This window comes from Castanea sativa, chromosome 1 (assembly GCF_040712315.1).
Source record: "Castanea sativa cultivar Marrone di Chiusa Pesio chromosome 1, ASM4071231v1".
In the NCBI taxonomy this organism is placed as follows: domain Eukaryota; kingdom Viridiplantae; phylum Streptophyta; class Magnoliopsida; order Fagales; family Fagaceae; genus Castanea; species Castanea sativa.
The window spans coordinates 83,296,431-83,319,935 of NC_134013.1; the positions used below are offsets into that span (position 1 = coordinate 83,296,431).

The following is a 23,505-nucleotide window of genomic DNA, read 5'->3' on the forward strand; positions in this document are numbered from 1 at the left end:
CAGGCATAGACTAAGCATAAGATTAATCTAGTTCTCTTTTGTGAAACAAAAATTGAGAATAAACATGTTGGTCAAGTAACCATCCTCTCCATTTCAAATGAAATGAAAACCGTCTATTTATAGTTAAAATTAAAAATCATTCATCACATTTTGAGTATTTTATTTTATACTCTATCAATAATGTTATTGATAGAAAATTGAATGCGTGACAAATTGTGTTAACACAATTTGTCATGCATTCAATTTTCTTTTCTTATAAAATAACTAAAATTTAAAAAAAGAAAAGTCAGACACATAACATATATCACAATTGGAAAATAAAGTGAGACACTAAATATAAGAGAGAGGATTTCTATTCAGATTTTAATAATTTTTTTTAGATGTTTACATAGACTTTTTAAACAATAATGAAGCACTGTGCACTTATAATTTCAACTCACATACGAAAAGAAGCTCACAATAAAATGAACTCTTCTTACCGGTTCCTAAAAAATATAAAATAAAATTAAAATGAACTCGTGACCTTAACATTAGTATAGTTTCGGCTATCAATATACCAAGCTGTATGTAATTTTAATGCTAATTTAGTTACTAGTATTGGAATAGAATTGTATAAAGGGATAAATTTTTTCAGTTGTGATATTTATTTTAGGAGAAGAATAAATTAAACAAAAAATTCGTGAATAAAAAAAGGAAACAAATCAACTTGAACACAATCTATTTTGATGATAAATTTGAGTTTGGTTCATATTTAAAATAAAATTAGACGAATAATCACTCATTTTTAATAATCAACTCAACTTGTTTACAACTTTAAATTACAGTAGCGTTTCTTTCGACATGTAATGATACAAAGTGTACTGAAACTCCATGCCAGAGAGACAACTAAGATAAATTTATTGAACTGAAGGACGTAAAAACAGCATTAATCCAAGGGAATTTAGATTTAGAACTAACATTCTTAAATTGACATAGGACTCTACCGTCTACATAAGACTATAAGAGACAAGTTTTTTGTTTTTTTTTTTTGGAGAAACAAACATAAAAGTAAAAAAGGAAAAAATTTTAACACAAAGACACACTACAATTCCGCTCATAATTCATAGTAATTTTTAAGGACTACAAGAGACAAGTTGATTACATAGGACTCCACATAAGCACTCTTAGAGCATTCACCATACTTATTTATATCATACTTATTTATTAATATTCATAAAGGTGAAAAGCTTTATAATTTATATATTCTTCTTTCTTTTCAGTCTTAAAGAAAACTGCGTGACTTCATTTTCCATGCCCACTTCCAGATCCAGAGCCATAGCCACGGCCTTCACCATAACCAGAACCTTGACCAGAGCCACTTCCTCTACCAGAACCCTCACCACGACCCTCACCGTAACCCCCACCAGAGCCTGATCCACCTCCTTGGTTGCCTCCTGATCCTGACCCGGCTCTAGACCCAGCATATGAACCTGCTTCTGACCCTGCACCAGATGAGCCTGACCCAGAACCTGATCCTGAGGCAGAAGCTGAACCTGACCCTGAACTAGACCCAGACCCAGAACCAGAACCTGAGCCTGAACCAGCACCAGAGCCTGCACCGCTTCCACCTCCTACACCAATCCCTATTCCAGTGCCAATACCAACTCCAATGCCACCAAGGTCCAACCCTAGGTCCTTTCTTGCCACTCGGCTTTCTGACACCATAACAAAGGTTGAAATAAGCAAAGCAACAAGACCAAAACACTTCAAACTACCCATTATAGAACCCAGCTAGCTTGCCCAAAGAACCAAGAATACCAACGAGGTTTAGGAACACAAAGCAATAAAGAGCGTGTGTGTGTATACTAATTATTGCTTCTAGTGCTTATGTGATTGTGTGGGAGAGTGACGCTGAGAAACGCAGCTATTTATAGTTGTAGTCGGAGATAGTGAGGCTGCAGGTGGACCATGTGAAGTGGGAAATCATGTGGACGAGGCAAGAAGAAGTGGAAGTACATGTGTCTTTGCCTTATAATTTGGGATTGTGATGTGGGACTTTTTTTTGGAATGTGGGTTGAACTAATTAAGTTAGTGGATGAAAAAGACTGAGAGTTTTCAAGTGGAAATTTCTTTCGAGGATCTGAGGTTGGAAACCTTGTTATGAATCTTATGATTACTATCGTGCATGTTTAATTTGTATTGGTGCGCCTGTGTGGACACTCAATTATTAGGAGAGGTGCCGACCCATATGGATATGTTTTTATCCCCACAAACCGTAGTGGAGTCTGGGCGTGGCTACTATAAACTATATCAAAACATAAAACGTGTTAGAGATTCAAGACTACAATATTAGGAAAACCCTATAGCTAGAAGATACTAGAAAATTCAAGACATACACCAAGAAAAGGATTTTAACATCAACTCTAGCTACCTTCTCTAGAAAGCATCTCTTTGATTTTGTTTCCAATATTTTTTTTTCTTTCTTTCAGAAAGCTGTACCTATGAAAATGGAATTTGCATGGTCCATTTTTTCTCCAACTAGTCTTCAAAGCATTAATGACGACTTAGGTTTAATCAGTTAAAAAGTTTGCCACATGATTTTAGGAATTCTATAGTGTTACCCTAATTAAGTTGTTCTTAAAAGTTAAAACCTCCAAGAAAATTACATTTAAATGCCCATTTAGCAAGAAAATCAGCGACATTATTGTTGTTTGTTCTAACTTGGATATAGTTCACTCTATACTCCATTAGCCGTAACCTGCCATATATCTGTTTTCCCCCTTATTAAGTAACTAAAGTATAAAAATAAAAAATAAAATAAATAAGGCACATGGTATATTGTAATCAGTGCAGTGGAGTGTAATAATGTAGTGATCTATATCCCATGCTATATCATTCTTACAATTATATATTTGCTGCTTCTTTGATTCTTTTGCTTAATTATGTTTGTATTTGCAAGTATTGAGATTTTTTTTTTTTTTGGGTTGGAGTTTGTAAGTTTGGTTTATGAGATTTGATTGAGAGAAATTTTAATTTATAATATTTAAAGTAGATTTTTGTTGTTGTCCATACCACATTAAATATTATTGTAATGTGTAGTCTTTCTATTTTAAAATTTTGAACGAATACTTTTCTTTCTATTTTAAAATTTTGAATGCGTAGATCATAAAAAAATTGAATGGGATGAGATAAAATGAAAATAATATAATTATATTTGGAAGTTTATAAAAGAAGGAACAAAAGGGGGAAAAATATAATTTTACTATCATTAAAGGAATGTGTATCCTCCTAATTTTAAGATAAAGGAATACAATCAAGGAAATGAAATAGAATGGGAAGTTCCTCAATCCCTCATAATCATTCCCTTTTTCCTTCTAAGCTTTCAAAGATGAAAATAGATGAATTATCCTTGAAAATTAGTTTTTTATTCCATTCATTTACATTAACAGATTCAACTCTTGTGCAAGCATGTGCATCCCAAGTATATGAAACAAACTGTATATACCACAATCTCACTTCATACTTTTATTCTTCAAACATCTTCCACGTGATCTTATATGGCATGATTATAACTTGCCTACTGCATTGATATCAAGCTTTTCCACTAAAATGTACTTTTGACTGCAATATGCATATGAATAATTCTCTCTCTCTCATTATTATTTATATATATATATATATATATACACACACACACATGAAACTACTAATGTTCAATAAGCTATTTCAAGCACCAAATACCTCCTGAAAGAATGGAAAACAGATTTAGAGGATTGTATCCAAATTGGTTCAACAACTACCACAATTATTGGAAACCAAACTACATGCCCATATTAGAATTGGCAAGCAATAATTATAGTAGATACAAAAAAAGCGTTCGCGTTAAGGTAATTGGAATGGAGGTGTCTTTGTGATCAAAAATCGTTTAGGCCAATCCGTTCGAAAATGTTGTTATTCATGGCATTCCTGCAATGAGGAGAGCAACCTACTATCCATAACCAGAGAAGCATTATATGAGGCATGGAAGCAAGGCTTTAGGGAGGTAATCCTTTTTCTAGAATCAAACTAAGGAGTGAAGCTAATTTAGACACATTGCTTGACTAGCTTGGAGAATGCACCTCATGGATGATATTGCGACATTAAAAAAGATTATTAAACATATTTATGTCCAAGTTGCTCCTCAGCTAGTGTTTCAAGAAGTACAGGGACTGGCAAACATGGCGACAATATATTTTACAAGGCTTTACCTGGACATGATTGTATTTGGTGGTAACCAAAAAAAAAAAAAAAAAATATATATATATATATATATATATATATATATATATATATATATGCGTGCAACAATAGTCAATAATTATACAATTTTCACCTTACAAGGGTGCAAGGACCATAATAAAGAGCAATAACTAGCAGTATTATTTGGACTTTTTTTCTTTTCTGCTTTCCTTTTGAAATTTTCAAATATGAAATATTAATTATATTTAACTTGTCCAAAATAAAAAGTGATATTTATTATTTTAATATATGTTTAATATTCTGCTAACTAGAAATCCAATTCTTTCATTAAAAAAAAAAAAAAAAACTAGAAAACCAATTGGTGTTGTCAAGTTAAAAAATTAACAAAATACCTAAACTCAGATAAAACAACAAACACAAAAACTGAGACGAATTTTTATGCCCAATTTTCTATTTTCGAAACTACTCAAACTTAACATCATTCTATGATATGTCCAGTATTATTTTAATTAAAAAACCAATTAATGCTTTCAAGTTAAATAATTATATTTCTTCTTCTAAAAAAAAGTTAAGAAATTATTTTATTCTGAAAATAAATTTAAAAAATGATTTAAAAAAAATCCAAACATTGATTTTTAGAGGATCATAGCAAACATAATTTTGGTACAAGTGAGATCCGGGAGTCCTTGCTGTAGTTAATAGCACCACTTAAGGCCTTTTAGAATGGTGGTCACCAGTTGGCCATAGACGAGCTAGCAAGTAGCGATAGACAACGTCCGCGACACTTATGAACTAGAAATGGCTCAAATTACAACTTTACATTATTAAATCTATTTATTCATCATTTATTGCCTATAACTTTAGTAATTGTTCAAAATACAATTTTTACATTCACATTTATCATCGATGCAACTATAATCTTCACAAATCTAAATAAATAAACATTCCAAAACAAATATGAATAAACAAGTTATAAATTAACATTCTAAAACATATATGTAATGTCATAATAATGAGTTTATTTAATAAACATATATTAAGCTATAAACGAGCCTAAGCTCGGTATATTTTATCGAGCCATATTGTTCACAAGCTTGTTCATAAACAATTTTTTTTTTTTTTGGCTCGGCTTGTTTATCAAACAAGCCTAAAACTAAAGTTCAAGCTTGACTTATTTATAAACAAATGAAAATGAACAAGCTTTTTATTGAACGAAACCCAAGTTGTTTATGAATGATTTGATTTGTTTACAGCCCTAAGTTACATTCATTTTTATTTTTCATTCAAGAGTTCTTTTTGCTTCTTGTTTAAGGGGCCAGAGGTAATATTGGTTTTGATAACCATTTTACTTTTCAGGGTTCATGTAGATCCATTTTCAATTCTTAAAGATAAATAATAAATTTGGAACTCAAACTTTAAACTTTTATATATATATATATATATATATATATATATATATATTAAAGAATAAATTATAAGAGTGTGCGTTTTGGTTTGGTTTGGTTGATTAATTTATCAAGTTTGTATTTATATTCAACATATGCTAAAGATTTTACATAACAAAATAATTAGTAACTATGCCTTTGTATTTAAATTACATGAGAACTCCTAAATACTGTCAAACCATTTTGGAAGTTCTAGTTGTTGTGGCTTTGATTGTGGACTGTGGTTGATGGTCATCGACAGGTCTTAAGTACTTCCAAAGTACAAAGAAATTGTGCTCCTTTCTCTTACATTCATAGTAGACCTCATTAAGAATTTAACGAGTGAATCTCATCATGAATGTAAGAAAAATAAATACTATTTTTTATACTTTAAGAGTACCTAAGAATTACTTGTCATTCACTATTTTATTGTAGCTTTAGATAATGTTGTCTTAATATATATGATAAGATTTGAATTTATGACATATTTTTCATAATAATTATTTGTTATTTTCAAATCAATTCACAAATTGATTTTTAATATGGGCGAGATTTGAATAGAGGTCTCTTATTATTATTATTATTATTAGAGAAAGAGAGGTCATTTATTGATAGAAAGAAATTTTATTATTTATATTCCCCCCCCCCCCCCCCTCCACACACATAAACATAGTAAGAATATTGGATTTAGAAAAGTTTCAAGACATAGATTATTCATATATATATATATATATATATATATATAGTACTGAAATTCACCATCCATTTATTTAGATACAAACTGAAAACCATTTTCTGGTTTAGCTCAACCATATGTAATTATGCGTTGTCTCAATTGCCACCGCCTTGGCCACGACCCTCACCATAGCCATAGCCTTCACCATAGCCTTCACCAGAGCCTGAGCCTGAGCCGCTTCCTCTGCCAGAACCGGAGCCCGAACCACGGCCTTGGCCTGACCCGGAACCTGCTCCTCTTCCTTGGTTTCCACCTGATCCTGAACCAGCTTGAGACCCTGCATAGGACCCAGCATATGAACCTGCTTCAGAGCCTGAACCTGAACCTGACGAAGCAGAAGAAGAACCTGAACTAGAACTAGAACTAGCTCCAGAGCCAGAGCCAGAACCAGACCCAGCTCCAGAACCTGAGCCACTTCCACCTCCTAAGCCCAGTCCTACTCCTGCTCCAACTCCAACGCCACCAAGATCCACACCCAGGTCCTTCCTGGCTACTCGGCCACTCTCACACACAATGACAGATATAGCAACAAGCAAAGCAGCCAGTGCTAGAGACTTGAATGCAGCCATTATTTGAATGTTAATGTAAGGAACAACTACCAGAAGGGAGCTTTAAATGTGAACACAATATCAGTTTCTCAAAAGGCTATGAGCTTGAACTCGTTGATAGATGCTGCTTGGGAGATTCAGCTATTTATAGTTGTTGATACTGAGGTTGTCAAAACAAACCTGTACTTTACATTGCTATATGTCAGTGAAGTTGAGGAGTGCCTTCGTTTTCATTATTGTAGTGGGAGGGATTATGTGGCATTCTGAGATTTTGCTGCACCAAACTTTGTGGATGAGATATAGCTGAGTCCTTAGAATTTAAAATGCTTTGGACAAGTGTTAAGAAATCGCCAACCAATTTGATCCGCACTCAACAAAGTGGAGACTAGTGGCTGATTTTTGTTGCACGTACACGTTTTTCCTCTTCATCTAAAGGTCCTTAGTTATCTAGCTTCTTAAGTTGCCAGCATGCATGACAATACTAGATTTTAAGAGACTTCAACAAATGGTAACCAGATGCCTAAAGCTAAATGGACAAAACACTAATGCTGGAATGGAATTTGAACAAGCTCATCGATCAGATTCTCAACACATAACTCTGTATGGTGGGACATCCAGGAAGTGAAAACTGAAAACACCAGCTTTTGTGATTGAGCAATCGCATAGTTAATGAAAGTACTATTACTTTATTTGCCGGTCAAATTTTATGTATAATTCCTTAAGTTTTTTATTTTAATTTTTTTGTATAGATTATTGATATTTCGATTAATTTAAAAATATTTTTATAATTATTATTTTAAGAATCAAACACAAACAATTTTATCTTCCTTAAGAACATTTCAATTTAATACAACTATGCATTTAAATTTAATTGAGAAACCTAATAAACAACATCTAAAAAATTAACTGTATTTATGTTTTACCCACATTTATCTACTCTAAAGAACTCTCGATTGAACTGTCTAAACTCCTCGAAGTGAAACAATGAGTGTCGCTGCTCTTGCAACTTAATTATATCCTTTTGTTTTTCTTTTTCTTTACAATGGAAACTTGGAACTTTTATTAGATTAAAGCATAGGATACATATGCATGTAGGCTAAAACCTATTATGCGTGTGTAAAAAACAGTGCTCGATCTAAGCACATGATAAATCCGCTGCCACTTGAAATCATGATCAGTTGAAACCCATGTTTTCAATTATAAAATGTATGTGTGTATGCATAAACGTGTGTAACAAATAGTGCTTAAACAGTGCTCCATGCACGTAATACATCCGCTAGTGGCAGGTCAGTAACCCAAGCAGAATTATCTTAAAGCAATATGCATGGCTCAACACAGCCTCTCCTATTGCAAGTTTGCAACTATTCTTATGCCTTGCGGTTGACTGCATTAGAAATTTTAACTATGTTAATTACATCAATTTTATTCCTGCTCTAAAAAATTTATTGCTCATGCAAGTTTTAGAGTTTGCTAATTGAATAAAAAAATTAAATATCTCTTTAAAAGTACAACGGTACTTTTACATGATAAATAATATAAACTAATGAAAATAAGCTCATCCAAACGCATGTAATTGTCTAAACCATGAATAAGCTTTCTTTTTCTTTTTTTTCTTTTTTTTTTTGAGAGAGAGAGAGAGAGAAGAAAAAGGAGAGTCGTATGTGGCAGTTATTGTCTTACGACCCATCGTACATTTGGGTAAACTCATGGATACCACCAGCTCGAACCAGAGCTCAGAGTTCCCGAACTCACACACACCCTAAACTCTATTGGTTTCTGGGACTTACCAAAAATTGTAATTACAATCCTCGCGAGAACTTGAACTTGAGATATGGTGAAGTCTCAGCAGTCACCTACCACTTATACCACACCTGCTGGTGGTCAAGAGTTATTCTAATCATTGGATTTTCGAATTGAACAATTAAGCAAACATTGGCTTAGTGACAAATCAAATAATCTATTAGCATGTTTGGTTAAATCGTAATTAGTCATATGAGGCGCACATAGATTTTGAAACAACATCGTTGGGGACTTTTTTATGCGTGGCAATCTGTTAGCGGCTAAAGGGTTGGCATTGCTAGACCCAAGTTTGTTTTTATTTGTTAAACACAAAACTCTTTCTTTGGAAGAAGAGACTCGATCTCTAGCTTTGGGGGGTTTTCTCCAAAACTTAAGAAAAACATGGCCAAGGCTTAAAAAATCAAAGGAAGACCAGGAATTTACAAATTCCCTACCCATACATGATGATTAAGAAGATAAATATCATCACAAGACTTCACCTCATGATCTAAGCTCATGAGTTTTCATGTGGAAAACTTGGGACCTGTGGTTTGGAGGGAATAAGTGTATTTAATTAGTAGCTTTGGTGATTTGCAGGACTTACCTTCACATGCCAATATCATTCACCAACCAACAATGGTTCTGCTATCTCTCCCTTGTAAATACACACTTAATGTTTCTAGTTCATTAAAAGAACAAATTTGGTTTCTCTTGTTGGTGTCCCATTTACCCAACAAGTTTGTTTTCCTTTGTTTTTCTGTTGTCTCCAATGGACTACCATTTATTAAATGGATTCCATGCTTTGGGCCTTCAAGATACATGTATGGCCTTCACAAATTTAGCCATTGGATAATACTTTTTGTTTTGTTTTGTTTTTGCCCATTTCATGTAAAATTAGGGCTTTTATGGGGAGTCCATCATGGAGCCATGAAAAGGATGAAGTGGGCCTTTGAGCCTTAGGTTTCCTTAGGAGAAATAACGTGGGCTCCAAGCCCAATTCACAAGGTGGGAGAAACACAAGTCATGAGCCCACCGTGTGATATTGGCAATATTATGGGCCACAAGCCCAATTTAGGAAGTGGCAAGATTAGTATTTTGAGCACTTCATGTAAAGTGATAAGATTTGGACTTTGAGTCTATTCTGTGAAGTAAGAAAAAATAGTAGGCCATGAGTGCAATTCATGATAAAAAGTAAATAGGGAATTTAGGCCAACCCATGAAGTCAAGAAATGATTTGGGTGAAGTCGTTTGGGTGATATGTCTGTGGGCTAGGTGTACGTGTTGTCAAGTGAAAATATTTAAGGGTCATGTACCCAACCCAAACAGTATGAAGGTCTTTGGGCTCTTGACCCATAACATTGCCATTATCAATATGTAGGTCATTACTTAGACATTTGCATCCATCAATGCAAAATAGAAAAATGTATCAATTTTACATATTTGACCTCCAAAATCACCAACATCAATCAAGACAAAAATATGTACATTTGTATAATTGCTATAGTAACTTTATAAATTTACACTAACATTGTGGTGGCCAAATACCCTTCTAGCAGTAGTATTTGGGCCCCAATTTATTTGTATGTGGGCTATATCTTGATCCTACTGGTTTGGCCCCGAGCTTCACTGGGTTTTTGTCTCAACAACACCTTACTTGCAAGTTTATCCCTCTCGTTTGTTTTTCCCTTGATATCTCTTTCTTCCCTCTTATTTTTTTCCAACCAACCCCCATAATGTTTACCTTCTCCTCCTTTTATAGTCTTTCCTTAGTGGGATTGTTATCATTACTTACCTATTTCACACATATTCCCATATTCGCCTGAATCCCTAGGGATCTTCACGATTTTAGAGGATTCTCTTAAAACTTGTTTCAGACGTCAATTAGTGTTCGGTAACGAATTTTCCAAAGTCGTTGACAGTGCTCAGTACTGACCTCAATTTGACTGTCCTTTCATGGCCTTTCCTTTGGCTTGCTTGTCGGTATTGGGTCTAATTTGGCTTAAGCGTAACTCTATTCACCGAGAACTCTTGCCCATTTTATCAGTGAGCTAATCTCATCTCATCCATGTCTGACATTAGCTATATGGGCCAACCCCACTGTAACTGGCCTTGGCCACATGGGCCCATCTCTGTGTTGGGCTTTGGTGACGCGAGCCGTTCCTGGTCTCAGGTGTCCAAACCCTTATAAACACTATTCATTTTGCATATATTTTTTTATTCTTTTTTTATGTATCCCAAAATTGAAGAAAGAGAGTAGATAATAGTTATTGTATGTAAAAAAAAAACAATTTAAAAAATTAAGAAAAATTAATATTTTAATATAATATAGTGTAAAATAGATGGTCTGATATCAAGTATTTTGAAAAATAAATAGAAAAAATAGATTTTTATACTAAAATAAACTAATACTTTTCACACCGACCTAATGCTTTTGAGTTTTGGGTTGCTTTTGAGTTGTGGTGGACCCAAATTGAGTGAATAGGACCAAGTGGCAATGCTATGCGGGTGAGAAGAAAATAAAAGATTCGATATTGTATATGAGTAGGAATCTCAATCATTTGAGACACAATTTTTTATATATAATATTTTCATAATTATTGAGTATTTATTTATTTTTATTTAATTAAGATGACATAAAATTTTAACATTGCATTATTTAATTCAATCAACTAGCACACGTGGCACTTAATGGCCATGTTAGTGGCAATAATAACAAAAGGGCTCGTTTCATACTCCAACATAATTTTAAGGGTGGTTTATCAAAAAACATAATTTTAAGGGTGTGAATCAAAATTTTGGGAAAGAAAATCAAAATTATTCCAAACATTAAGACCACTACTTACTTGCTTTTATTTATTTATTAATTTTAAAAAATTGTATTGTCATGTCTTGTATTTGACAATTCGGTACTAGACAGAAAAAAAGAAAAAAAAGAAAAAGAAGTCATTTTATTTGTTATAAGTCAATAGTGAAGTCTCTCCCCTGAGATAATAACACTTTTTTGTTACAAACTCGGCCTCGAAAACAGAACCCATACCCAAACTTTTTCTCCGGTGGGAGCAGCGGCCACCATTCTACGCCAAAAGCTCCGATACCCATCACTATGAATTACTAAAGAATCCTTCACTCACCTTGTAAGTACCTCTCTCTCTCTCTCTCGCTGTGATCTTAGATTTTTATCTTGTAGCTTCACTTTTCTTGTACTTTTGATTCTTTTGTTGGTCTGGGTTTTGTTTTGGTTATAATGTTTGTTCTTGATGATCCTAGCCATATACAATTTATGCTATCACTTCAAAAAAAAAAAAAAAATTTATTACTTGGGCAAGTTAATTTTATTCTCTATATGTGAAAAGTACCACTGTTTTTATATAGAGTGATTGGTGTAGATAAGTGAGCAAAACTCAAATATGAAAAGATGTCACTTTTAGGATCATTACCCAAATTTAAGTGCATTGGTATCAATAGAAATATAGAATGTGCATGCCACATTTCTTAAAAGTGTGTACTTTTGAGTTTGACTCATACATGAATAAGATAAGATACTATGTGGGAAGTTATTAAGCCCATCAAGCACTGGTCTTTTGTATGAGCTTACCCAGTGCACAAAGCATGGACTTTTGCAGGGTCTAGGAGAGATAATTGGTAGGCAGCCATATGCCTTTTCCCCAATTATTTTTGGATGTTAGTGTATAAATTCGAAAAAATTTAATGATAATGAGTGAAGTTATATTGTCAATAAGTGAATGAACAAGAATGCCAGGAAATAATGCAAGGGACTAACTCTAATTAGTTGATTATATTTTCTTCTTATATTCTTTATGCTTGTAAAATTTCTTGAAAATCAAAGATGAATAGTTATGCCATCAATCAAATGTTTAAATTTCAAGTTTTTGTAGTATAAAATTATGCATAAAAATAAGTGTCTAGATTGAATGGTAAATAACATCCAATTGGCATGGAATTTGACATGCATGTTAAGAACATATAATTTAACAGTTAGATTTTCAAAATATTTAGGCATGTTAATTTTTTTAGTGGGAGTTATAAGCTTGTAGCCAAAATTTGTCCTAATTTAAATTCCCATAGGGAAAAAATTACTAAATTATTGTTCATCAATGGTTGATATACCCGTGTATATATATCTAACTTCTAATGGAACTAACATCCTCAAATTCTTTGCATCGAGGAAGTTTATATGTTCATTTTGACATTACCATTGACTTCCTGTTTGGTGGGTGGGTGTGTGTGTGTCTCTCTCTCTCTCTTATATATATATATATATATTTATTTATTTATTTATTTATTTATGATTGGATGAAGGCCACAAGTTCACTGTCCTTGAAATTTTTGGCGTTTATGTATCTTTTGAATTTTAGACATTAACTTTTTTGTTACACAAAAATGAAGGTGCATAGTATTTTTCACGAAAACTAGCAGGTCTGTATGTTGGTAAGAATGATGTGATTTTGTTCAAATTGAATGAATGGATTTAAATTCAGTTTTTAATTTTCATTGGAAAAAAAAAGTTTCAGTGCTCAGTAATAGCTAGAGGCTTACATTCAAGTAGAATTGGTGGTATGACATGACCTATGTGAGGCTGTCATAATTTTTCATAAGCAAGTTGATTCTATTCTTGCTTTTCTCTTTCTATGATAAATGTGCAAGATTTTATTGTGCCTATGCCCTACACTCTGCTAACATATGGAATTTTTGGACAATATGGACATGCTTCATGAAATTTAATTTGTACTGCCAACTGGTGAAATTTCTTCTATATAGGAATTACTATACCAATTATCATTCTGAGGATTCTATGCTCCAATTATTGACACCTTTAGTAGAATCCCCATAGCTGTCCAGTTAAAATACATGTTTGTGACAATTTGGGGAGAGAAAAAAAATTGTGTGTGTACTCTGTAGTGGTGTTGAGACGCTGATAGTTGAGCTTAACTCTTTATTTTTGAGATCTTTGTATAAGCAGATACTTCCTTTTGGTATTAGTTCTCTTCCATCACATGTAGATATATTAATCTTTTAAATTAGAGATTGTAAATTTTAGGCAAACTATATGCACTTATCAATGTCAACCTATTTTTTTGGTGACTCTTTAATTATATATAAATATAATTATCTCAACAGCCTTACAATAAGAGTGAGTGCAGGGCAATCCACTGCCAACTAGAATTATATTTTTTTGTTGTTTGCAAACAATTATTATGAGTAGGAGATTATGTAGATGGAGACAGGCCATTCTGCTTTTGGTTAAACCAAGTTAATCTCATGGGTGTTCTTTATGTAGATAGAGGGCTTTGGTTGGGATTATGTTATGCTCATTGGTGAACTTGTCTATTATCTAACGATTCAATGTATCTTTTCTGCATTTAATATTCAAAATTGTCTTCATATAGACGTTAAAGGATTTTAGGTAAGGGGAGGCTTCAAATTTTATTTTTATTGTTTATTGTTGTTGTTTGGGATTTGGAGTGGGGGGGGGGGGAATAAGTTCTTGTTTCTGTTAGCAATGGTGGTGGTACAAGCATATAAGGTGTCTCAACTTCGAATAAATTAGGACCAGTAGATTATAGGGGTTTACTGCAAATATTACGGGTATCAAAATTTGTACTATTTTTTCCGTGAGCTCTTACTATACTTGCAATAAAGTCAAATGAATTGTTGCAATTTATTTAATGGTGGGAATGATTCTGGCAAGGTCATTGTCTGTCTGACAACTCTCCAGTCATCAGCCTCTCAAGTCAAGGAAGTCCTTTTTTAATTTTATTATATTACTCTCTTCTAAGCTGTTGTCCGTTTCCTTTGGTTTGAGAATAGTGATTTAGTATTGACTACATTGAATTAGACGTTGAAACGTAATGTTTAGAATGATGGTCTGTAGCATTTGGCAAGTCATTGATTTGGAATATAAAAAATCGAGAAAATATGAAGTCATTGTAAATAATTGGAGTATACTTTCCCTTACATTAGTTTTTATTTTTTTGATTGGTAATAAGACTTTAATCTGAACATCATGTTCCCCTACATAAGTTTATATATATATATATATATATATATATATATATATATATATATATATATATATATATGAGATGGATTCAAGTTACACCTGGTGTAACTTGACTAAGTTACACCCATTTTACACCGTTGATTCTCATTAAATCTAACGGTCAGCAAAAGACTACCTTTCACATCATTAATATGTAATTATTATTTGATAGGTCAACTTGTTTTAATTAAATTCCCCCACGTTCACCACCTCTCTCTCCATAATAATCATCTTCCACTTATTAAAAAAAATAAAAAAATCTTATTCTCCCTGCCCACTTCTAATTCTGTTCAATTAGGTCGATAGACCTTGAAATTAATAGAAGATGTTTGTAAACATCTCATGAATAGTCCTTTTTTCTTCTCCTTCTTTGGTGTAATATTGGTCCATTGGTGGTGAATATATTGCTGGAATTCACATTAGTATATTAGAGTATTGAACTATTGGTCGATAGAATCAGATTATATTGCTTGAATGTACATAATTTTAATATCATTGCCAAGGTATTTTGCTGAATTTACTTGTTCAATGAACCTCTTGAAACTACCAGCTGCATCTAATATCAATACTGCTTGCCAATCCTCAATCTTTGCTGAGGTGATTTGCTTGATGGATAGGAAGATGATTATTAAAAGTAAGGCGATGAATGTGGGGAATTTAATTTAAATGAGTTAGACATGGTAAATAATAATTACATATTAATGATGTGAGAGGTAGTCTTTTGCTGGCCGTTAGATTTAATGAGAATCAAAGGTCTAAAATAGGTGTAACTCTAATCAAGTTATATCAGGTGTAACTTGAACCTCTCTCTCTCTCTGTCTATATATATATATATATATATATATATATATATTTTTTTTTTTTTTAAATTTTGGTGATTGTAAATTTTTCATTTTTGATTTTTAATTTGTAATAATTGGTGATTGTAAATGTTGTGTTTGGCCAAAAATTTCCCAAACATTCTATTTTTTAGCTTTCCTAATGATTTTTTAGGAAAGTTAATAATGAAACTATTCCTCTTTTGTATTAGCAATCTGAATTGAACATGTCTTTATCTAATGAAATGAAGCTAGTTTCTCAAAGTTGAATTTTAGGTTTCTTAAGTCAAATGCATATGTTGGTACAAAGAAAAAAAATTGTTTTTAAATGCTAGTTGGCCAATTATATTAGAAGCTTACATCTGCAGCTTGCTAATGGTTTGCTGATGATGCAAGTATGAGGCTGCTAATAGTGGCATTTTTATAACTCTTTCCAGAGTTTATATTGTCTGTCTGTAGAGGCGGTTCTTGCATTGTGAACTGGATGATATTTCATAGGTTGCTGATTTGTCTGAGCAATTCCATAAGTTAGTGATCTGGGCTGTTTAGTTATTTCTTCCAAAGTTCCAATCAAAGCCTAAATCTTGACTTTTCAATATTCCTCTAATGCATTGTTTCAGTATAAACATCCAGTGTAGCTCCCTAACTTTTGCACAGGATTTTAACCTGAGGGGTAGCATATCTGGGCGGGGATCTCGCCTCATGAAGCAGAGGTTGCTAAATTGAATCTCCCTCCCCCCTCTCATTGGGACCAAAACTTTTTTTATTTTATTTTATTTTTTAAAACGTGTATGGAATTTTTATAGAACGAATTCAAAAACATTTTTAATTTAACCACAGCTTTTTAACGATAGGATTGTTTTATTTTTATTTTTATTTTTTTATGTATTACAGAATGTTTGGTTACTGATAGGAGGTACCACAATCTGCTGGGGACCAAGGCTTATGAAGCAGATCACTAGTTTGAATCTCCCCTCATTCTCTCATTGGGACCGAACTCACTTAAAAAAAGAAAAAGAAATAAAGGAAATATCTTTTATATAACCATTGTAGACTTTTCTTTATGGTTGTGATCACTTTTCTCAAATCAATGCAGGTAGCTGCACTGCGGAACTTTGATTGTGTAAATCTCCATTGATGTTTGTCCTGGTCTGAAGGGATTGTCTGATAGATGGCTTCAAGAGGACAAATTCCACATTCTTTTGAGCGACGTCCTGTCCAGGCTCCAGGGATGATGCGGCATGGTCCATTTCCTGGACTGGGTTCTGCAGCAGGCCAACGATCATTGGAGCCACTGCCTCCTCCTGATCTGTTGGAGAATAAAATTGCTGTTCAGGCAGCAGAAATAGAACAGCTTACAGGAGAAAACCGTAGGTTGGCAGCCAGTCAATTGACATTGAGGCGGGAGCTTGTTGGTGCTCAGCAGGAAGTACAAAGACTCAGAGCACACATAGCAAGCATCCAGACTGAAAGTGATTTACAGATCAGGATTTTGCTGGATAAGATCTCAAAGAAGGAAGCAGATATCAGAGCTGGTGAGGGAGTGAAGAAGGAACTGCAACAGGCCCATAAGGAGGCACAGAGTTTGGTTGCTGCCAGACAAGAGCTGGCTGTCCAGATTCAGAAGGCCACTCAGGAATTGCAGAAAGCCCGTACAGATGTTAAGAATATACCAGATTTGCATGCTGAGCTTGACAGTTTGAGGCAAGAACACCAGAGATTACGGTAAGGCATAAAAATTTGTTTCCTGGATGTTTCCCCTTTAGATTTCTTAGAAGTCCATGTAAAGCGCGTGGAAGAAGTTACTGCACTCTTCTATAAATTGTTGCTAGTTTGATGAAACAGGGAATGACAAATATGAAGTTGCAATTTGTCAATTGCCATGGTATGGCAGGCTTTTGGACCAAATTGCCATCCATTTAGGATTTTGTTTTAATTGGATCGTCAGAATCTATTGATAGATCCAGTCATTGGAAAGGACCTTCTCGAACCAGCTCAATTATTCACTTCACCGATCTATTTTAGTGCTTAATGAGAGGCATTTAGACATTCCAGTGAATTTTCTCATTAATAAAATTTCCATTTTTTCCATGTCTAAGATATTCCAAATTTTGCCACAATACAGCATGCTTTAATTGGCAATAACTGAAAGTTTGATGATACCAAAATTTCTTAAGTTTCTCTATTCAAGTAATCTTTTCTGTGCTTTGAGACTATAGTATTGCAGTATGCTTAGATGGAATGATCAACACAAGTGACAAAGCTGCATCACATACCCACGTTGGTTTGGATTGGCTTATTTGTTGATTTACTTATTTGCTTGACTTGGGCAAATGTATAATTTTGTACCTAAGAAAAGTAAGGCCTTAAGAAGCTGTACAGAAGCAAATAAACTAAATAAATTCCACAAAAAAGCTAATCAAATGCACATGAATGTGACAATCTCTGCCTTCTTTTTTAATTTGCATGGACATATATGTTTTAGCTTGCCATTTAATTCTCTAAATCTGTTTGTTTGGTTGAGCAGTTCTACTTTTGAGTATGAAAAAGGGAAAAACATTGAGCAAGTGGAGCAAATGCAAGCTATGGAGAAGAATCTATTTGGGATGGCAAGAGAAGTGGAAAAGCTACGTGCTGAGGTCTTAAATGCCGAGAAGAGAGCACTTGGTAACTTTCCTTGCCTGCATACATCATATTTTGTTTAGATGTTTTATAGATTTTTCATTTCTAATGCTTGAGCTGATACTGTGTCAAATAGCACCAAGCCCATACGGTGGTAGTTACATGCATCCCGATCTTTCATACCCACCCCCTCCTATACAAGGTGGTGGTGCCGGTGCCTATATTGACAGCTATGGAAGGCCTCTTGTTCAGATGGCTGTTGGGCCTGCAGGAGGGGGAATGATTCCATATAGCAGTGGCAATGGTGTACCTTCCAGTGTTGTAGCTGTTCCTAGTGCTGGCGGTGGCGCTCTTTGGGGAGGAGCATATGATCCCTCGCTCACTCAAAGGTGAATATGAAGCTGGAAATAGAAGCTGTTGATAAGCTTTTCTGCCCCTCTTCACAATTGTTCGTTTTGCAATATGAAGAGGAAGAGCCGTTAATGTATTGCTATATTTAAAACTGTTGATTAGATTAATCTCCATATAAGCAGTTACTTTTCCATATAAGATTATAAAACTTTATTGCTGAATTCTTTATTCTCATGGTAGTAATTATGTTTTTTTCCCATTTGTATATAACCTTATGGGTTGACAGCCTAAGTTTGTTGCTCTTAGGTCTTGAAGTAATTTTTTTGACAGGACTGGAAGAATGGAATGTTGGATCCAGTTTAGCAATGTAGAATTTTTAAGGATCAAGTTGGACAAGAACTTTGTAATTCAATGACATTAACTAATCTCTTATTTGTTTCTCCAAAAAAAAAAAAAAAAACTAATCTCTTATTTGAGAGCTATGATTTAAATTTTGTCTCTTTTATTGTAACAATCGAATTATAAAAATAAAAACAAAAATAAGAGCACTTTAATTAATGCTGCCGAAGACCTCCGTTGGCTTGTGAAGCACTTAAATGATGTTCAACCATTAGGCCACTTAGGCAATGGCAGAAGGTTCCCAAATGAAAGAAGACCCCTTAAAATAGAACATATTATAAATCTTACCTTATAGTATTGCACAAGAATAATAATAAAAAGGTAAAGTTTCTCACTTGGGAGAAAAAAAAAAACAACCATGTTCTATTAGCTAATAAAATGTCTTGTCTATTTGGCTTAGGATGTAAAATTTTTTATTAAGGCCAAGAAATTTAATAAATAAAATGTTTTATTACGTTTTTAGTAATTTAAGAATGTAAAAATTTAAAATTTTCCAAAATTTTTACTATTATTATTTCTCTCTATCAAAATAAATAAGAATTAATAATTTTTGAAACAAATTCATTATTCAATTATTGACGTCAAACATTGCCAAAAAAGAAAAAACAATGATCATCTAAAAGGACAAAATTTAGCTATAAAATTGATTGTAACCTAAGATTACAACCTTACTCAATAAAATAAACATTACTACATATTTTGAAAATCTAACTATTAAATTGTATGTTTTTTACATTCTTTATACACATGTCAAATTTTGTGTCAATCATATATTTTATACTATATGATCTATAAGCTTATTGCATAATTTTAAATTACAAAAATTAGCAATTTAAACAATTTATTGATGGCATAACTATTGATCTTTATTTTTCTAGAAATTTTGCAAGCATTGAGAATATAAAAAGAAGATGTAATCCAATGGTGGAATTCTCAAAATTCACCTATAAAAATTGATATTAAGTAAGGTTATAGCCTTAGACTACAACCAATTTTGTAGCTAAACTATCCCATCTAAAATATGATATTTATTTTAATATTATTTCAATATTTTTAAAGAAACAATGATCATTTAAAATATTATATTTATTTAAATATTGTTTCAATATATTTAGAATTAGAAGTTTTAAAATAAATTTTGTAAATATATGAAAAATGGTCCAATTAATTTCTCAAGTTATATAAAAGGTTGGATTTTTCTTTCTTTCTAATTCATGTATTACTTATAAAATATTAAGTAAGTAATACATTTTACATTTGCATCTGACTCCAAAATCTGTTGAGTGCTCTAAGCTATATTTTTTGGTATTGTGAATTTGAGTGAGATTTGAAAAGAATATGTTTTAAATTGAATTTGAGTGAGTTTGAATAAAGAATATATTTTAAATTGAATTGAGGTATTCAATAGAAATGATATCATTTAGAATTTATAAGTTTTTAAAACTTTTTATTTAATATTTAAAATGCTCTACGCATATGAAAATTTCTCAAAAAAATGTGGCCATATTTTGCATGAAAGACATAAAACATGCCAAATATATGATTAGTAGTTCATGATTTTGACATTGTCATAGTGGTAGTACAAAAAAACCAATTTAATTGAGGCTAAAGTTGTTAAACAAACAAATATTAAATTAATGGCTTTGCAAAGAATGTTCAAGCACTATTGAGATATTGGAAAAAACTAATAACTTTTTATTAGTGTTAAGGTACAAAATGTGTTGCATCGACCTGTTCTTTGTATTCTCTCAATGCAAGAGATTTTTTTTTTTAAATTTTTTATTAATAAGTTTTTAGTTTACAAAAAAATAAAATGGGAGATTTGAAATACTAACTTTGTTTTATATAATAGATTTCGATCAATAATGTAATTTATGTTATTATTAGGCAATGCCGATTGTGCTCTCTTTGTCTAACAAGAAAGAACTAAGCCGATTTTAGCCCCATCGCATGCACATATTATAAAATAAAATATAGATAAAGTGCTTCGTTCAAAAACCTGGTTTATCTTGTGTTTTGGTTGCATGCAACGACCGTCTCATAACATGCAGGGATCCACGGGTGTAGTTTTTGCATTAATTAGTTGTAACCTTTGAGTTATCGATTCTATACAATTAATTATTAGGTTATATTTTCTAAATATGAAAATTGTGTTGCCCAAAATTTTATCACTAAAAAAAACTTAGATTTAAAGCAGATAGTAACTAAGTAATTGTTTTTATCTTTCTTGCTAGCTTAACTTCTTTCTTTGTAACTTGTATCTTTTGATTTTAGATTATAGAAGGTACTCAATTAAAATTTTCTTCAAAAATTTCATAGATCCAAGATTCCAATGGTTTTTGCTTCAAGGCATATAACACAGGAGGAAGAAGTTATAGAAGAGTTGGCAAGCCAATAGAATGATCCTTTGCTATTGTGAAAGGGTATTCCTGATTTTGCCCAATCCTAACACCTAAATTTAAATGTTGCAAAAGAGCACTTAAGTTGTTTACAAGTTTTACATGTAATTAAAATAAAATTATAGCAAAAAAGTTAATGAGTTTACTGTTTAGTGGGGAATGTTGAATTTATAATACTCTGAAATTTAGCATAAACTAAATAGCAATCCTAGCTATTGGAATAATAGCGTAGGTTATCCTTTAAAAAGAGGTGCAAATATATAATGAATCAGATAACACTCATGTCAAATGGCAAGTGAAACAGCAAAACTTTACGTTCCAAATGCAAATACTATTTGTCTTTCTATTCTATCATACCTATAATATCTTCTACTTATTCCACTCCAATAATATTCTTAAAGATAAAGAGAAGCTTGTGTTAAGAAAAATATAAAAATAAAGTATGAAGCGTATGCAATAACAACTTATAATAAGAGATTTGATTCAACAGTCATTAGTTCTGAACTTTCTTATAACCAAGACTTAATTTTGCTAAAGATGACAAAAACAAAGTTTATTAAAAGATGATCCATACAAGCTTGAAACAAAAAGAAAGATAAATAGCAAAAGACAATGCAACATTTGAACTCCTATATTGCATAATGCTCCAACATCGAAGCAAGGAATAGCAACAGATGAGAAACAATGAGTACTAAAGCCATCACAACCAGAAAGAACCCAAGTGTCCACCATTTGCCCTGTAATGTACTCAAAAATCCATCTTTGCAAGAGTTGCAATTGTAACATAGAGTGCCCTGATCATTTGTCCATGTATCACAGTCGCTGTCATATGGATAAGAACTATCTTCCGCTACATTTTGTTTTTCCCAAAAAGTGGCATTCACATATTGCATTTGACATGTGGTTGGTGGTTTGCAACAGCCAGCCTTCAAAAATGGCAACATACAAAATTTCATAAAACCCATAGTTGAAGTAGAAGTTATATGCATAATAAGAAGCATGTAAATGTTGGATATAGCTAATTATACTCGTCATAAATAAGAAAATGCTAAATCTGCTACAATAAGAGACTTTATCAGCTAATTAGAGCCTACTTAATTTGTTAAACTCATATAGTAAAATTTGTAATTTTTATATATACAAACTACAAAGTAAATAACATTACCTCCAATGGTGATAATCTTTTCGAGTTGAAGTCATATGATTTCAACGTTAATGATCTCGACACCAAATCATTGCATGCTCCTGTATCATAAATGCATTTTTTGATGTAGTTCCAATTATCATTGTCATGCACCTTCAATTTCAGCCACATTGGTGAGCCTGGTAAATTACGACTTTCCATATTATAGGCTCCAATGAGGGCAAGTCCCACAGTGAACATAACAATCAGTGGCACCATAACTACAAGGAGTCCTAGCATAGGAAATCGAGATTGCAAGAACACAGCAATATTGCTAACTAAGAAGGTAACGATCAACCCAATACCAATACCAAGTTGCAGTTTTGGCAACCTTAGGACTACTTCACAATCATAGTCTCCCATAAGTAATAGCCATATAACTGAGGCAAATATTGGAAGAGAAAGAATGAAAGTGAGTAAGGTTAATAACCTTTTCAAAAGTTTTGCTTTGGTTGCTTTGTCTGTCATTGAACCTCCTTTTGGTTAATTCTTCTCTTCTGTTACTGTCATTGCTACCTCTTCTACAGGGTTATAGACTTGTAGTATCTTCTAACATATTTAAGTGTTCAAATCTTGTAACTTTTTTACTTTTTTTTTTTTTCTTTTTTTTCTTTCTATTGTGTTTATTGTTTAATAAGTCAAAAACAAAAACGTGTAAATTCTGTTAGTGAAAGAGAGAGATTTGGGGAAGATTATGTGATCTTTGTAACAACATAGTCAAATTCCTAACCAACTGCAGAGGAAAATAAAAATAAATAAAAAGAAGAAGAAAAATATGACCAGTCAAATTTTTTTGAGCCAAAATTCTTGTAACAATCAACGTTTGGTATTATGTCCCTAAACTAACCATGGCAATGGGATAGAACAACTTATAAAATTTTGTTGATAGATATCAATAAGAAATTCAGATTTGAATATTGCATGATTCATTGAAACTAAACACATAGATTAATTGAATATAAAAAAG

The 23,505-nt window shown here is 32.6% G+C and overlaps 4 protein-coding genes across 4 annotated transcripts; 1 reads left to right on the forward strand and 3 right to left on the reverse strand.

The window, feature by feature from the left end:
• Positions 1 to 1,079: 1,079 nt before the first annotated feature.
• On the reverse strand, positions 1,080 to 1,893 carry LOC142619759 (uncharacterized). Its single transcript, XM_075793030.1, has one exon. It carries the CDS (start codon positions 1,756 to 1,758, stop codon positions 1,282 to 1,284), a length of 477 nt encoding a protein of 158 aa, XP_075649145.1. The 5' UTR covers positions 1,759 to 1,893; the 3' UTR covers positions 1,080 to 1,281.
• A 4,406-nt stretch (positions 1,894 to 6,299) lies between these two features.
• LOC142622525 (uncharacterized) lies at positions 6,300 to 7,062 on the reverse strand. Its single transcript, XM_075796012.1, has one exon. It carries the CDS (start codon positions 6,945 to 6,947, stop codon positions 6,474 to 6,476), a length of 474 nt encoding a protein of 157 aa, XP_075652127.1. The 5' UTR covers positions 6,948 to 7,062; the 3' UTR covers positions 6,300 to 6,473.
• Positions 7,063 to 11,650: 4,588 nt separating this feature from the next.
• LOC142621756 (protein FLX-like 4) lies at positions 11,651 to 18,857 on the forward strand. Its single transcript, XM_075795108.1, has 4 exons — positions 11,651 to 11,839; positions 16,681 to 17,309; positions 18,112 to 18,251; positions 18,343 to 18,857. The coding sequence occupies exons 2-4, from the start codon at positions 16,756 to 16,758 to the stop codon at positions 18,597 to 18,599; spliced, it is 951 nt and encodes a 316-aa protein (XP_075651223.1). The 5' UTR covers positions 11,651 to 11,839; positions 16,681 to 16,755; the 3' UTR covers positions 18,600 to 18,857.
• Positions 18,858 to 21,984: 3,127 nt separating this feature from the next.
• Positions 21,985 to 23,006, reverse strand: LOC142635642 (tetraspanin-15). The gene is made up of 3 exons (XM_075809776.1): positions 22,521 to 23,006; positions 22,450 to 22,462; positions 21,985 to 22,373 (listed from the first exon to the last, which is right to left on the reverse strand). The coding sequence occupies exons 1-3, from the start codon at positions 23,004 to 23,006 to the stop codon at positions 21,985 to 21,987; spliced, it is 888 nt and encodes a 295-aa protein (XP_075665891.1).
• Positions 23,007 to 23,505: the final 499 nt, after the last annotated feature.

Bases quoted from the DNA above. Each gene is read 5' to 3' on its own strand.
- LOC142619759 (XM_075793030.1), bottom strand. From the start codon at position 1,758: ATGGGTAGTTTGAAGTGTTTTGGTCTTGTTGCTTTGCTTATTTCAACC.
- LOC142622525 (XM_075796012.1), bottom strand. From the start codon at position 6,947: ATGGCTGCATTCAAGTCTCTAGCACTGGCTGCTTTGCTTGTTGCTATA.
- LOC142621756 (XM_075795108.1), top strand. From the start codon at position 16,756: ATGGCTTCAAGAGGACAAATTCCACATTCTTTTGAGCGACGTCCTGTC. The intron at 17,310-18,111 runs GTAAGGCATAAA...TTGGTTGAGCAG, and splicing joins CAAGAACACCAGAGATTACG to TTCTACTTTTGAGTATGAAA. The intron at 18,252-18,342 runs GTAACTTTCCTT...TGTGTCAAATAG, and splicing joins TGCCGAGAAGAGAGCACTTG to CACCAAGCCCATACGGTGGT.
- LOC142635642 (XM_075809776.1), bottom strand. From the start codon at position 23,006: ATGACAGACAAAGCAACCAAAGCAAAACTTTTGAAAAGGTTATTAACC.